This window comes from Siniperca chuatsi, linkage group LG22 (assembly GCF_020085105.1).
Source record: "Siniperca chuatsi isolate FFG_IHB_CAS linkage group LG22, ASM2008510v1, whole genome shotgun sequence".
In the NCBI taxonomy this organism is placed as follows: Eukaryota; Metazoa; Chordata; class Actinopteri; order Centrarchiformes; family Sinipercidae; genus Siniperca; species Siniperca chuatsi.
In genome coordinates, this window is record NC_058063.1 from 17,450,959 (window position 1) to 17,468,130 (window position 17,172).

Consider the following 17,172-nt stretch of genomic DNA (forward strand, 5'->3'; position numbering starts at 1 on the left):
GACATATGCTCGAAGAAAAATGTACAGAAAGAATTTCATTTTTAACATATTTAATTGCACACTGACATTAAGTGTTTGTGAAGTGCGACCTCTGGTGGAAATTGTCATGAACAGCATTTTATTTCAATCCTAAATTTGTTGTCAACTCCCTGTGACTGACAAGAAGAGATTCATAGTCTAAATAAATGGTATGCAGTAACACAACATCTCACTGTCCACATTTACAGTAACTGCTGGGTATATATGTAATATCTGTCATATAAAAGGCACCTTAAAATAATATGTGGTTTTGCACCTGGACAGCATCGAGTGAGGTTACCCTGAACCCACTATGTGCTATTTATATGACAAGTCAAACTGTTTGCTGTGAAAAAGGTCTGCGAAACTGATTCATTTGGGAAAGATTTAAAAATGCTGCACGGCTATTAATCTTTGGGCATGAAAGACTGAACCACTGGTTTAGTTTGTATTTACTCATATTATTCTTATTAAAGAAGATTTTTTTTTAACTATGTGTATGTGTACTCAAACTACTTAAACTGATCTAGTATGAACACTGGCTTCTGTTATGAATTGGCACTATATAAATAAAATTTAATTTAATTGAATTGGCTCATAGATAATATAAAATGGACCATTAGTTTATTAGAAATCATGGAAGCTCGAATCTGCTGAGCCTATTTGTTTGTCTTACACTACGGTGCCTGTATATATTTCAACATTTCAACTTTCTAGTCTTGTATCACAGATTATTCCCAGTAAGCATTCGGTGATGCCCAGGTCAAAAAAGCCTTCCAGGCAGATGAAAACAGAGCTAAATGTGATTGTAAAGTTTTCATCTACATTACATATAACTGTTGTTTCAACAGCATGTCACTGTCTATATTTGAACTAATTAATTTAGGACCTGCTTCACAATGAAATTAAATCATTGAAATGTAGCTGACACATTGGTTATATGTAACCTAGACATCACTTGTATCACTTTTGAACCAAATTTAACCTTTTTTTTCTTTTGAACTTAGAAATCACCAAATTAATGCCTACAGGGTTGTTGATAACCCCTAAAAACTCCACCACTACACTGTTTTAGCTCCCCCAACTCTGATATGATAGTTTTATGAATAAGTAGGTTCAGTCTTGTACTTCCAATTTTCTAGATTTGAGATGATTTTAATCTGCTGATTCCAGGACAGAGAAAACTGCAATAAGTAAAACAGAAAGACATTCAGAGACACAGAGTACCATGGAAACACATTAAAGACCAACAGCAGCTTCAATGTTTTTTCATCCTTTGAATCAAGAAATACTTTAATATAGAAACATGGGCAGAATTCAGCATCGAGGTCTTAAAATGTACATTTATAAACAATACAAATAACATCTATCTCACAATTGACAACTATGTTAAAACGTGACTTTGAGTGGCCAGATTGAGGATCTGCAGTGAGAGAGATATGGATGAAAAAGTCACTTGCTATCATCTTTTGGTTTGATTTCCCCTCATGAAGAGCAGTTTCCACATCCAGGCACACTCGATATGATCTTTAGCTCAAAGCTGCAGTCATGACAACATCACACCTGCTTAAAATAAGTTAAATATATATATATATATACTGAGTGTACAGAATAATGTAAAGAGTGGTTTAGTATTTTTCTAGCATGACAAAATTACCTCCACCTCCACATCTGGTGGCGCTAATGTACAAATTTTACCCAAACCATCTAATACAACAACTATCCACAACTATACTCAGTATTACCCATGTGCCTCTCACACCTTATTCTCTGCAATAGTTTTCAAACAAACAGGTAGCTATAAAACTTAAAGTGTAGCAGGTAACAATAAATTCAGAATGATAACAGAAAAACATTTTTTTATATTGCTCTTGTTTTAAAAAGGACTTTTATAACCTACTCCTAAAAAATAGCACATCTAATTCTTTTCTCAACTCTAGTTGCACAAAGGGAGATGTATAATAGAGGAGATGCTGGTTCTAACAACAGTAAAAGAGAAGAGAGAGAATTAATTACCCAACTAACATGGCTGCGTGATGAAAAACAACCAAGCTATCAGCTGTACAGCGAGGTGTGCAGTTGATTGAGGAGGACTCAGTCATAATTAGCACTAAATACAAAGTACAGCTGAGGCTGATGGGAATGTCATTAGTTTTGCTGGTATTTGGTCATAAATCAAAGTATTGGACAAAATGAAATCTTGACCTGATGATGACGCTAGAGGAAAAGTCAGCGGAATTTTTGTTGAGGCTTGATTTACAAAGACCTAAAACCTATTTTCAAAAGCAGGACATCATAGTTAAATTATATGTGTGTTGGACTGTCAACGGAAAGTTCCACTCATCTGATAATTTGGTCTTTTCGTAAAATCCTTGCTAATGCAATTCAGTGTTTAGCCAGTGTGATTTGTTGTAGTTGCTTTGGTCTATATCGCGTAAACCAGGGCAAAATTCAGCTTAAGATAAGTAGTAGAATTAACCCAAGGAAAACGCTAAGACTAAAAGATGTCTAGTCCTTCTGCTGCTCCAAGATCAGATCAGACAGCACATTGATGTCAGTCTCTGCCGGGTGGCACTGCAGCACCAGTGCCACCATGTTGTCCTGACCCAGAAATACCTGACAGAGCTGCTGTCTTAGGCTGGCTGTTTCCTCTGGACTCCTGTCTGAAGCTCCAGCCTGCTTGTGCTGGTGTCCCGCGTCCCATCCCTTTCCATGTCCTCTCCCTTTACCCTTCACCCCTCCACGTGCTGGATTCAGAGCTCCACCCAGTGTTCGTTCGCGGAAGTTCAGCACCTCCGTTTGGGAGCGTGCAGGTTTGGAGGAAGGGAACGAGGTGGCTACACCGGCAAAAGAGTGGTTTCCTGGTTCAGGAGTCCTGAGAGGAAACAAAGAACTTAATTCAGAGAACATAGCATTATATAGAGTTATTTTCTTATGATATTCTAAATCTTGATTACCACCAAAATCAAACAAATATTTCCTAAACCTGAAACTTATTTTTACGTTTCTGAGCTACCGTGTAGAAAAAGCAGCAAAAGCATCCTTGGATGAATTCAAAATATGTAAATACACATACCTCGTAATTATACATGAAGGCAAAGCAAGTGTGTCTATCTGTATGAGTGTGTGGTTGTTAATACCTGTGCTCTGAGCGTAGGAAGTCATCCAGGTGAGGTCCCCCTCTGCCCAGAGGGTCGTCCGGCACCATGAAGTGATCCCCAACAAACGTGTACTGAAGAAGTCTGCAGAGGAAACATGCGATCACGCCACTATAATTAGTGGACTAGCCCTTTAAGCAGTTTTCATACAGGAGACTTAAAATGACTTAGTGAATTACAGATTGTAGAGCTAAAGACCATATTTTTCTGGTCTATATAACATTATCCTGACTCAAGTCATAGGAAGCCTATCAAAGCTGTAACATTTGAGTGATGTGCAGTCTTTTAATACCGCTTTTTGATGATGTCCCTCCACACAGCGGACTCGTCTGAAAGGTCTCTCAGGTTGTCGTTAGTTACGATCACTCCATTTGTCTTCTGTGCATGCTGCAGCATAAATCTGTGGAAACAGGGGGAAAGAGCAATGAAAGATTTCAAAGCAACCTGGAAAAGAACCTTCTGAAAAATCTTCTGAAGGGTGTGGCGCCCCACAGTGGTGGCCTCAAACATTTATGAATGGGCAAAATGCAACACCATTGCAGTGTCCCAAATCCATACTACACACTGATTCTAAGCAGGTTTTGAGTATATAGTGTGTTCACGCTGTAAAAGTGACTAAATGAAGTTGACTCAAAGCAGATAGAATGCATACTAAATACGGTTGATTTTTTAGTGTGCTGTTGATGCACAACATTCTCCCACAATGCAATGCACAAAGGAAATGGAGGAGCTACTCGTAGTTTCAAAAAATCTTAGAAAATAAAAAATAAGTAATAAATCTTAAAAAAACATAATAAAAAAAAACATCCGACGTGACACTTATTGTATAATGATATATATTGATATTTTTATATACTAACTGCTAAAACAGTATACTATGACGATTAATATGTAGTACATACTGTATAGAATTAGTATGTAGTATAGATTTGGGACACAGCTATACTGTATGGTAGACTGCTTTGAAATTTCACTAGGATTTTCACGTTTTTACAAACAAAATATGATGCCATCAGAATGATCTGAAATATGCTACTTGTGGGAGAAATTTGGGGGTGACTTAGAAGTTTATGGGTATAACAGAATTTATGACACTTTGACTAAAGTATGGTTTCACAAAGGAAGCCTCAGGCCCTGTGATTATGTTGTTTTGGGTTATGGGGTTACTAGAAGTGTAGAGTAGAAGTGTCCCAGAAGTCTCTGTTCTTCTTACACTAATAACTTGGGACGGAGACAGTCTCTTTCATTGTCTCATCTTTAGATGATGTAATTTGTAAACCACCACCCACCGTTCTGGTATAAGAAGTGTACCTTTTGGATGCAAAGTATTGTGTTGGTGTACATGCTGCCACATTGCTTCTCTGTCGACAGATTTGTTTGTAATAAATCCATATATTCATGTAACGACAACTGGGGCTCAACGAGTTATTCCTTTATTCAACTGAGGATCTCTCTTCGTTTTTCTTCAACACTACTGTATCATGGTGTACAAATTATGAATATAGTAGTTTTAAGTTATTTGTCTTGAGTTAGTTTTCAGCAACATACTGTTTCACATTTACAACTGCAGACAGCTGTCCTCTGTTGAACATTTAGCAGCTTCACTGGAGCACACAGGGAAACAAGCGTGTTTCGCATTCACTTTCACACAGATTTTAACAGCCAGAGAGTGAAACGACTAACTTTCTATTTATACATTTGTTTCTGTAATCTCAAGGCCTCCGTTGCCACCTTTTATAACAACACAAACACAAAACTTTTTTCAAGCAGCAGAACAATGACAGAGTCTGTCTACCTGTCGTCGTACGAGCTGATCCTCTTGCCTTGGATCTCTCTGGAGGGGGTGTAGGAGACCAGGCCCAGCTTCTGCAGCTCACCTAGATAGTGCTGCTCTGAGAGCCAGGAACAAACAACGCTATGTTTAGTCTGCGCTAAAGGGAAAAACACATGCTCACACACTCATGTTTACCCAATTCTGATGTAGTTTCCCCTTACATGTGACTCAGAATCAAATACAAGCAGCACACACGCACGGAAGCACAGAGGCCTTTGTCATTTTAAAACAACACTATGCATTTGACAAAGGGTAACTGTGGCACCAAGAACTATACTGGAAACAGTTTTTCTTGACCTTCAAAATGTTTAAAAAAATGCTAGAGGAGACAGCTAAATAAAGTTTGAGATAAATTAGTTCTAATTCTTATATAAAAGGAACAAAAAAGGATATTATGGATTAAAGAGGACTACATGATAATTGTTTCCAATAACAGGCCATATGTCTTAATCTCAGGTACCGTTATGTCTTTGCATGTTTCACCTTATTTTCTATAAGTCCCTTATATTTTGCAATATGTGTATATTACAATATTTAGAATATACATCAGGATGCTCTGGAAAAAGGCCAAGGGTAATGCAAATGCTTCATTCCATGTAGTAAATGGGATAAAACATACACACAAATAAATAAATAAATAATGTAAATGAACAGAATGTGTATTTCTGTAAGTGTTGTAGAACTGATAAGATTAGTTGATTAATTGGTTAGTCGATTAGCTGATCTACAGAAAATTATTCTGTAACTATTTTGATAATCAATTAATAGCTGAAGACGTTTTTTAAGCAAAATGCAAAATATTCCCTTGTTCCAGCTTCTCAAATGTAAGGATTTGCTGTTGTTGGTTTTTTTTGTCTTATGTGATTGTAAATTGATCATTTTATGGTCTGGACTGTCGATCATACAAAAAAAAAACAAAAAAAACAATTTGGGCTGTCTGACATTTTACAAACCAAACCAAACTGCTTACTATAATCGTTAAAGTGTACACACCATGCAAACTATTATGATACTTTTTTCATAATAGAGATATTAAGTTTAAAATACTACGTGAGGAACAGGCAGTGTTACCTTTGATCTTGGGGTCGCTCTTCTGTCTCCACTGTGGCAGGAGTGCGATGATATCACGATGGCCTCGGTCCCAAAAGTGCTGGACGGCTAGAGCGATTCCTCGACAGGAGAAGAAATGACCCAACCCATGACTGGAAATAACAAAATCAGATGTCAACCAAGATGAAAAAGATCCTGTTATGAACCTTAATTTACTGGACTATTTCATAATGCCACATTTCCATTTGTTATATTCAAATGAAGGGGGTGTGGTTATCTCACAGAGATGAAATAGTATCAATAAATAAATAAATGTGGCATTATGAAATACTAGTACGATAAAATAAATAAATGTAGCATTAAGAAATAAAAGTCCAATGAAATAATAATATAAATAATATTTATTTATTTAATGAACCATATTGACATATTTATTAATTTCATAAGCATATTTATGTATTTATTTATTTATTTATTTATTTAATATTGAATAAAATGGCATTCCATACTGGGGGACCATGTTTGAGATTACCCAGGTCTCCCTAACGGCTGGGCAGCTGAAGCCCTGGTGTGCCTGGTATTTTATTTTTGTAAGACTTTCTCTCAACCTACATGAAACTTCAGAAGAGTGGAATATTCCTCAAGACTGGATTAAATAAAGAAGAAGAGGTCCAACATCACTGATGGACCGACAGAACCAAGGATGAAACTGCCAGATTAAAATGTGTGTCTGAACACATAACTGCTCAGCCGCTCATCCCTCACCCTGGGACGCTCCCTCGGACAGTCAAACCCCCCTCCTTCTGAGAGCCTCTCCTCTCCCCTTTTTCAAACAAAGAAACTCTTTTCAAAGAAACGCCACAATGCTATTACTTTATTATTTTTCTTATTGTTTGAATGTGTACGTTTGTAGTCTTAACTATTATATATTAGAAATTTTCTAAACTTTATAACTAAATTCCACAAGTTGTATGTATGTTAAAATCAGGTATTAATATCAATAGCCATTAGAGATAAACAGGTGATGTCGGCATGTTGGCATTGTTGTAATCTCCAGCATCTCCACCAACATGTAGTAAAATGACCTAGGAAACAGCAGCAGTTTAAAAAATTATCACTAACTTAATTCTACATTTACTGCTGCTTCCACACCAGCTGCTTCCAGTGACGGTCACTACTAGGGCTGGGATGATTCATCAACGTAATTGACGTCATCCATTATGAAAATACGATTTGCATATTGTACGTCGACGGGTTGCAATGAAGTATGGCTGCACCCGGTCAAAGCATGGATTCCCCTGGAGAACAAGCTGCAGCATTAAAACCTCGCAGAGGAATTTCCCCTAGGCCTCATCTATAGAAATATGGGTAACAGGTGAGGGACAGAAACCTTGCTACAGTCATGCAGGGGTCACTTGCTACCCTAGAAATGGAGTTGACCTCTGTGCTCTCTCAGCCTGTACTGTCTCCCTATCCCACCCTAACCCTCCCTAACCCCAAGGCCACTGATAGTAGCTCTTGTCTCTCTCCCTGAAGGAGATACTGACTTATTTGCCTGAAGAATGTACTACAGCTTACAAGGTTGCCTAACCTTACAAGGTTACCTAACCTTGTAAGGGGAACATATTAAGACACTATAGTGCTAGTAAGGGATAAATATTGTGGAACAGGAAGAGACTTGGTTGATATTATATACCTCTATTACTGCTGTGCAATATCTTAATAATCTCAATAAGCTACACTTAACTCGACAATACATGCACCACTACTTATTACTTATATTATTACATTGTATTATTATACTGTATTATCATCATCAACCGGTAAATCCACTTGGTACTTCAAACTTATTTTATCTTATACTTATACCCACCTGGTACTTAATTTATTTTCTGACCTGTTTTTATAGTGTTTTTATAGTGTATTGTATTATATTTTTTGCTAGTACTTTCTCCTGGGTGCACTGACGTAAAGGCGAGCTGCTGTAACAAATAGTTTCCCTTCGGGGACCTTGTATTACTGATACTATAGTCTCTTTGGCCAAACCTCATTAAACATTAACATGTAAGATATCCAGAGTCTCCTGAAGTCTGCTCACAAGATTTTTCCATCACAAGTACCACGTTGGTTTTGATCGTTTCGATAGGTGACAACAAGCCTCTTCCTCACGCGGCTCACCTGCTATTGTGCAAACGGACTCGCGGGTGAAAAACCGGCAGTAGTTGTGTTTTTTTGGGCGACTTTATAAACCATAGTGCTGACAAAGAAAGTCAACAGTGCAGACACATACGGGGAGAGAGAAACAGAAAGAAGGAGGCGGGGCAAGCCAGTGTGTGTGCAGAGACCAGAGGTGTGTGTGTGGGGGAGGAGAACTGAAGGGAAAAGCAAGGTAAGGAGATTAAAGTCGTTTGTGAGAAAACACTAAAATAAGGTGGTGAATTAAGTAGAATTAAAATGGTAACATAATAACCAACTAGAAACAGGGTAATCTATTAATGTATTCTTTCAAATATTACATTTTCTATAGACAAATATATGTTTTGTTGCTGATTAATGCCTTGCAGTACATACTATGTTTCTTGTTACATTTGTTTGTTTTTAAGAGAAAATGATTGAATAAAATATTGAAATATTAATGAGACAAGTTTTTGATATTTATTTTGGGTAAATTAATAGTTATAATAATCAAGTAATAAAAAAATTATCTTTAGACTAATCACAACCTAAATTTCCATCCCATAATAACCCTAATAAAATAAATCAATTAAAATGTTATAAAATATACACATTAGAGAATGTTTACAACATGGTTTTCCCACTCTTTCTGCAATTCCCACCTCATGGCCACGTTGCTCCCGTCAATGATGATCGTCCTCAGTTTTGGGTCTCCAGGCTTGTCTGCTAGCTGAAGGTCAAAGGGCATCTGCAGGCCTTCCAGGAAGCGCTGCTCCCCCGTCACTACCACTGAAGAAGCGGCCATGAAGCCCCGTCTTTCACTTGCTCTGGTGGGAGACGAGTCGTTCCTTGTGAAGATGGGGGGTTGAGGGGCTTGGAGTGCTCGTTTTAAGGAGTTAGAAGACTGGTGCTTTGGGTTGAAGGCATTGTCTTGGGTTGCATGATTTTGTTTTGAGGTGGATGAATTAGGCCAGTAGATGGTTTGGCCATATTGTTTGTTGGATTGGATATCAGTGTGTGGAGGATCCATGGATGAGGAATAAGTAGGCATGGGGGGCCCTTTGACTTCGGGAAGGATGATTTGGTGAGGAGTTTGTGACTTGGGAGGCTGGTGTCGCTTTGGCTGTGAGGTGTATTGACTCGTGGGAGGCTGCTGGGGTTTATTAATCCAAGTAAACAAATCTGGCTCTGCCCCAGGTACAGTCAGGTTTGGCCCTTCTACCCATCCTTTATCATCGGATTCTCTCTTTTCTGCAGATATGAAAAGCTCCATTTTCCCTCTTGCTTCATCCTCTGCTGGTCCAACTTTTAGTCCCTCTTTCGCCAGCACCACATCATCCATCTCTCTCGGTCCCTCCCTAAAGGCGTCTATCTCTCTGATCCCCTCTCTCTGCAGCTCCAGGAGCAGCTGGTGAGTGGAGTGATCAGGCAACATGTTATAGACTCTGGCTACTCTCTGCTCCATGTAACCGCAGCTAGCTGCAGCTTTCTTCAGCACTCCCAAAACAAAGTCTTCCTCATGTCCTTCCTCCTTTTCCTCGCTGCTACCCTCTCCCTTAAAGTGTCTTGTGCCTCCTGTTGCTCCATCCCCCTCTCCCTCACAAACCTTCCCCACCTCTCCATTACTACTTACCACCTTATCTCCTCCTGCTGCCACTGCTTCATCTTCTCTGTGCTCAGTCTCACAAGGTCGGTTCCTCATGCTTTGATTCAAGGCAATACCGTCTTGATTTTTCTGGTCTGGACGCTGAACTGTCTGCTCCCGGTCACTGCGATCCTGCTCCTGTTGAACCAAGTCTAGTATCTGAGAGGCCTCTTTAGGTCCCGTTTGGGCAATGACTCGTTTCACGACGTCCTCCGTGTACCCCATGGCTGTGAAAAACTTCAAAAGAAGAAACTCCTTGTTTCCCACTGACAACTGCAGCTCTTGTTTTTCCTCCTCCCCTAGTCCCTCTTTCACCTTGGGACCTAATGTTGCCGCTGGCTCCAGCTGCTCCTCTTCTCCCACCTCCTGTGGAGAATGCATGAGTCTTTCCTCAGCACCCTCTGCCCTCCCTCGGGCGCCTGCAGATGTGGAGAAAGACTGGAAGGAGTCATTGGCTGCAGAGTCTTTCCTCAAACCTGTCGTCATCCCTTCAACCCACTGATCAGTAGTGCTGTCCCATCTACCCTCCGAATCCCCACGTGATCTTGCCCCTGCATTTCCATCTGTGAGTGCCGGGATGGGACTTGATCCAAGCCAAGATCGTTCCACCAAATCCAGCAGGATTTCCTTCACTGACCCTGGGAGCACCAGTAGATCCAGGATGTGCCTGTCCTCCCATTTCTCCACCAGAGCTTTGAAGGCCCGACGTGAATCCAGAGACTCGCCCGAGCCTCTGTCCCCAACCTCAAAGCGTCTGGACTGTGTGCCCTCATACCTCTCCACCAGGTCTGTAATAAGTGAGTAGGCTTGCACCACTGGCTCTTCAAGACCTGATATAAGCAGGCATCCTGTAGAGCCAACCTGGTTTTGTGAGAGGGAAACAGAATGACATTAATCTTATTCCTTTTCATGACAGCAAAATAAAAATGTAAGTGGATGTTCAGACCGAAATCAACCCTGCGTTTAAGCAGTGCCAGCAGTTGCGTTGGTGCTTCAGGTACTGGTGAGACATGGCATACAATCCTAGAAATCCAGTTTGAGTAACAGATCCCTGAGTTTGAAGGCTTATCAGACTCCAAAATACTGCAGAGCTGTTTATAATACTATGGCCCAAGAAGTAAAAGTACTGGTTGGACCTCCCCTAAAATGACTCCCTTGAACCATAACATAAACTTTCGCACATATTAATATCAGTACTTTAGAATATTCTTAGCTGAGGTTCAACACGGACCTGATACACAGAGTTTGAGGAGCATGTCTTCTTCAAAATAAACTGATAAGGTAAATCAAGTTGAAAAAAAAAGGCAGTTATTCCTATAAAGGGGTGAAGACACATTAATAAGGGATTTCCAAGCAACTGTTAGCAACTAATAGTGAAAAAGAAAGTTGTAAAAAGTAATAAAATTTCCCTGAGTTGTATATTTGCCTTCTAACAAAACATGTTCATAATAGGTTACAAATTTCCAGTGACAACACCACAGTGTTACATTAAGAGGCAGTTGTTACTTCATACGGGGTATGGCACATTTTTAGCTGATGACAATAGTGATATTGACTAATAATGTAATTTCTTGTAAGAATTACAAGAATGCAATCCCAAAATATCATGCTATTAGTCACTATCATTATTGCATTATCAGTCAAAAATGGCACACTAAGTATGAGACACCAAGCTGCTTGGTGGTGCTGGTGGGATTTTTGTATAATGATGGAAGTGAGTGATAATTCATCAGAGTACTGCATATACAATAGAATAGATGTCATAAAAAGGATGTGAGGGGTTAGAAATGATTATATTGGCCTTTTCCAAAGATCACAGTTTATGCCTTTCTAGTTTTACTTTTCAACCCTTTTAGAGGTAACTAAAGAGATTCATTAATGAGGAATTACATTTGTCTTGTTTCATCTAAACCTCATTTGTGATATATTTGTATATAGTTTTTTTATATTGTGTATTTTCACCTGGATGGTCCATATTACCTCATTTGAATTGGACTTATAATTATTGGATTATTAAGTGGGCTACCTCTAGATCAGGGGTTTTCAAACTGTAAGGCGTGCCTCCCCAGGGGGGATGGGGGAGTTGAAGGGGCGGGGAGGGAAAGACGAGAGGCGTGAGCCGCAATTTGCGTCACAATTTGTACTCCTTCTTTGAGTCATAACTGAACACAGACAGTCTACACATATTTTTAGATCTGCAGTGTCAGACCTCAAAAGCCCTTGCTCTACATGCGAATATTGTAAAAACATTTTTTTTTAAATAAAATGTCATTATGTTTTCGTAAATCTAAATGGTATGAATGTAGCCTAAACAAAGACCCAGAATCCAACACTCACCACTATATGTGCTGAGGTGCTTCTTATCAGGCAGTCCATGAACAGCCCTCTGGCTCCACTGAAAACACAGTGAAGAACGTCGGGATAGGAAACCTCCTGCTGCTCCTCCTGGTTCACAACTCCTTTCACAAATATCTACAAGACAGAAATAGTTTTGCATCATTATTGTATTGTCATATTATTACTGTAGTAAAGGTGAAAATACTTGTAGTAGTAGACAAAATCTAAATATTACGTGTCCATTTTGGGGGGAAAAACCACCCAATTTCATCATATCAATCAATTTCATCAATATCAGTAAAACTTGGTAGATCAATTTAAGCTTGACTGAATTTTAAAGGAGTCTGTCTTAAAACAATAGTCAGGTACACATATGAACGTTGGGTTCAGGTTTTGCTTACTTACAGTTTGCGTTCCACTTGTTCGCACTGACCATTAAAAGATCCCTTCCTGGGGTACAAAATCCACAGTCCTCCTTCCATGCAAAAATGTACCGAAAAGTTTATCTGTAGCTAATATGAGGTTTCAGCTGCCCGAGTCAGACAGATCATCTTCCAAAGTTACAGTATATTTACTGTCTCTTCACTGCAGCTCGACAGTAACTTTGGGAGATAGCCACTTGATTTGACTAACTGAGACAGCTGAAGCCTCATTTAGCTTCAGATAAACTCGTATTGTATCAATTGAATGTATTTTTGCACTATTTACTATATATTATTATTATTAGCAGAATTAGGCTAATGATTGCAAGTCAAAAACACTTGCTATGACCTTTAATGGACGGCTTTTATGCACATCACAATCAGGTTTCTTTTTTCACTGTAGTCTGTTTGTGGATTATCTATCTACTGTAGATATGTGTCAGTTCTATGTTTTATCTTAAAGTGTTCTAGCTGCAGCAGGAGATAGCAGAAAAATGACATTAAAATAAAATATATTAAGGTACTGCTCTGCCAAAATTGCTTTGTATCTCTGCTAAAATGCTTCTAAGCAAAGAGGTAACACACCTGCGCACGGCTTGCTTATATATCCTCGTATATGTACCTGGCAATCATGTGATTACCAGTTTTATTGTTGTGTTATTTTACGAGTAGAGCTACTGCACTAGTGTAGTTACCAAAAAAAAAAACTTTGCTCAAACTTTGTTCAGTTTGAAGTCATCTACTTGCTTTTATGAGTTAACACTTCATTTTCAGTCAGTACTGTCAGTCACTGACTTATTAATGATCATTTCAAAAACCCTCGATGAGTCGTTTCTCAGAAACATTGCCCTTTATCTAAGTGCACTGTAGACTAACACTACCAGTAATGACCAAACAACTTTACTTGTATGGCACCTTTCCAAATGAAGGGTTACAAACTGGTTTAGAATCAGGACTAACCTACAAAACAAGGAAATCATGGCTTACTTTGGCAGCTTTCACATTGTTGCTCCGCCCTTGTAGTTTCAGCCATATCTGCCCGTTGTTGCCGTGAGACGAATCATCTGCTCCGATCCCAAACGTCACCCCAAATATCCGCTCCACGGTGCTGTGCAGGGAGGCCAGAGATCCCCGCAGCATCCCAGCACACGCAAACTCATCCTCCACCTCCAGTTCTCCTCCTCCATCACTTCTTTCACCGTCCATCCCTTGTTCTTAAATCTGTGTCCAAGACTTGAACATACTGCGAAAAACACAAGGAATTAGGTGTTTTTTTCAGTGCAGCTTCAAAAATGATCTGAATATTGAAACAACTGGTTCATAACAATAATTAAAGGTATAATACTGTGCACAACTTTAGGAGGTAAAATCAACCACAAGTCCAAAGGAGCACTGGTATAAGAAAACATCCAGTTATCGAGCTTAAAAGTCTGTTGCCAAAGTTGCAGGTTGAGTTAAAAGACTTTTGGATGTTGGATGAAATTTGCATCAGTTCTTCATCTTCGTCCTCATTGTAATTTGATTAGCCTCTTCTGGCAATGACTGATGAAGCTGATGCGTATCAAACTGAAAATACGTGATTTATCAGGAACAACTAACAACACCAGTATATTGTTATAGTTACTGTTAATTATCCAGGACCGCTCTTGTGTCTCTGTATTAGGTGATACTTAAGTTATCATTATATATTTTCATCATAATTTAAAGTTAATGCTTTTAATTTAAAAGCCCCAAGCCCCCACACTGTAAAGTGTTACTTTTCTTTGTGTGAAGCATTTGTTGCAGAGTGACGGTGATGTGTCAAATAACAGTATGAGTGGGCGATGCTGCGATTTCCAGATTCGGATCAGACGGCTATGACATGTACCTACAGTAAGTTACATATTTACCCTGCATTTACTATACATACAGTATGGCGGGAACTGTATATTCTGTGTACTCTTTCATTATGCTATTACTACAGTATAGTCGACACTCCTCAAATCAGCCTTTGTACCTTCATATCTGTACTATATTTCACAATATATTAGTATCAAAGGACAAATGCACTCTTTGGGAACGATTCCCCTCCTGTAACTTTTCTCAGTTTTTTGTTATTGTGAAATATTGGATGATTTGACCCTTTTTGGACCTCGAACGGGTATTTAAATAAAACCATGTGAGAAGTTTAGAGGGGAAATCTCTGCTAACAACTCATAGACATGAAACATGACGAGGAGCCCCAACTAGATACCTGAAGGAGCCACAAGCCAAAGAAATTGGGAAGGGAAAAATAAATAAGCAAAATAGGTTTCCTTTCATTTTCTTTGCAATATGGATGACTAGATTAACTGAGATTGTTATTGTTGTTTTATTTTACCTGTTAATTGATTTAAATTGTTTAGTTTTTTAATAGAATTTTGTTGTTTGATGCATTGTTAATGTTGTAACTTTATTGTTTACTTTATAAAGTGCAAGTGCAAACATTGCTGCCTATATATAATTGATTTGAATATGGACTCCAGGAAGAGTTGCTGTTGCCTGGCAACAACAAATGGTTACCCCTATGAACTGGTCTAATCTTTAATATTATTTTACAGGCTTATCACGTGTTTTTTTAAATGTAAAATCTTAATCGGAAACTTGTCAAATGAATGTAGTGGAGTAAAAAAAGTACAATATTTTCTGAAATATAAATATTAGTGAATAGAACTTCTAGAAATAGAAGTATAAAGTAGCATAAAATGGAAATATTCCAGTAAAGTACAAGTACCCCTCCACCACTTTGCACCTGATGCGCATACTTTTGCAAACTCCAACATGTAAACAAGCCTGCAGTGCCCGTCTCTCCGCTCATAACCTATTATTAATATACTGACATATTATTTGCAACTACTTTGGCAGATTCACATCATACTCTGCGTCTGCAGCTCCCCACACGGTTAGTTTAATCTGCAATAAAACGCAGTTTCAAAGCGTGTAGAAAGAAACTGTATTACCAGCGTATAAAATAGGCTATGTCGTGATAATTTGGCAACAGTCTGAGTATTATGAAACATTTATCTCAGTGCAGGCTAATAGACCTATTGAACGTGTTTTTCTTAGCAAAGACAGAGCAGGAAACACATAAACCGCTTGACAGGACATAAAAATAGACCGTTAAAACCAATGAAAGTATACAAATATCTTTCTGCATTGTTTTCTTACGTGAGGTCGATCACTCTGCGCCTTTCAAAGTTTCGTTTCCAGCAGCCTGCTACAGGGAGGCAGTGCAGCTCGCTTCAGGCTTCCGCAATCATAAAACAACAACATGTATCTGTACAAAGTTCAACACACGCTGTAATGTCGCAAAAATGATCGAAAATCGGGTGGTAACAATCGCCCCTGCTGTTGCTGGGGCGGCCAGGCGGATGAGGAAGTCTGCGCTTGATCTAGACCTCAGCTCCCCGGTGGAAACCCCGAAGACAAAACCGAAACTAAACGAAACACACACACACACACACACACACACACACACACACACACACACACACACACACACACAGCGCTCATGGCAGTGGCAGGGCGGGTACTTCTGGATGGAAATGGCAGTCATTGTGTCGCTGTAATACCCTAAAGATACTACTTCACGTCCTAATGTCCCTTTAATAACGGCTTTTTAAAAGTTTTTGTCTGGGTTAAATCGCATGTATTAAACATAAATGATTGTTATAGCTAATGATCATACATGACAAAGTTGTAAAAGTGTACATTTATAGCCTATATTTTTTGAATATATTTAAAAAAAATAAAAGTGTGTGTCAGGGTCGAACAGGAGATAAAGGGGATTTCCACTGACGTCAGAAGGGGGTTTTCTTTCATTTTTTTTGCGTTCATATGTTTTTGTTAACTCCTTGTTGACAATGACAGACAGGCTTTATAGAGGAGACTGGAGGCTGTTTCACATTTCTGTCTCAATATCTCCTAGTCCAGTAGAGAAGGATTATTCAAAAATACACTTTTATCTGTTTTTATCTATTTCATAATCTCCATACTTGCAGGGAGTCTGTGTTAAAGACAGGAAGAACAATGTCACCTCCTACACTACATCCTGTGTTTGTTGGGGTGAAATGCAGCATCTAATGGATACATGAAACACAATATGCCATTTAAATGATGAGTCTGGAAATATTCTGTATTTTTGCTTATTGTCAACAAATCCAGAAACCTACAATCGATTCTGTTTGAGTAACGTTTATTTTAAACTACAGTGCCCAGTTGTTTTAGGAAATTACTTAGCCTTTTTATGAAAATGTAACTAGACATTTGTGACCTGTTTTTAAAGATTTATGTCTATAGGAGCAAATGGATTTGAGTGCCACAGACAAAGTAGGAAAGTGAGAAAATACTGAGAGACACATTGTTGACTTTGGTCTTTCTGTAGGTTTGGTTGACAATAACAAAAATTATAAAAATATAGATTACACCAGCCATATCCATTAGAGCAGTTTTTATTTATTTAAGGTAAACAACTATGTGTGTGTGTGGGGGGGTGTTTAAATGAGTGCTCCACTG

At 38.8% G+C, this 17,172-nt stretch overlaps 1 protein-coding gene across 1 annotated transcript; it reads right to left on the bottom strand.

Moving 5' to 3' along the window:
- Positions 1-1,280: 1,280 nt before the first annotated feature.
- khnyn (KH and NYN domain containing) lies at positions 1,281-16,104 on the bottom strand. Its single transcript, XM_044183065.1, has 9 exons — positions 15,826-16,104; positions 13,627-13,882; positions 12,218-12,352; positions 8,898-10,741; positions 6,082-6,212; positions 4,972-5,068; positions 3,469-3,576; positions 3,159-3,260; positions 1,281-2,893 (listed from the first exon to the last, which is right to left on the bottom strand). Exons 2-9 carry the CDS (start codon positions 13,843-13,845, stop codon positions 2,527-2,529), a joined length of 3,003 nt encoding a protein of 1,000 aa, XP_044039000.1. The 5' UTR covers positions 13,846-13,882; positions 15,826-16,104; the 3' UTR covers positions 1,281-2,526.
- Between the last annotated feature and the right edge of the window lie 1,068 nt (positions 16,105-17,172).

Excerpts from the sequence above, each read along its gene's own strand:
- khnyn (XM_044183065.1), bottom strand. The coding sequence starts at position 13,845 with ATGGACGGTGAAAGAAGTGATGGAGGAGGAGAACTGGAGGTGGAGGAT. Across the intron at positions 12,353-13,626 it reads ACAATGTGAAAGCTGCCAAA|ATATTTGTGAAAGGAGTTGT; the intron begins GTAAGCCATGAT and ends TCTGTCTTGTAG. Across the intron at positions 3,261-3,468 it reads AGGGACATCATCAAAAAGCG|ACTTCTTCAGTACACGTTTG; the intron begins GTATTAAAAGAC and ends TTTCCTCTGCAG.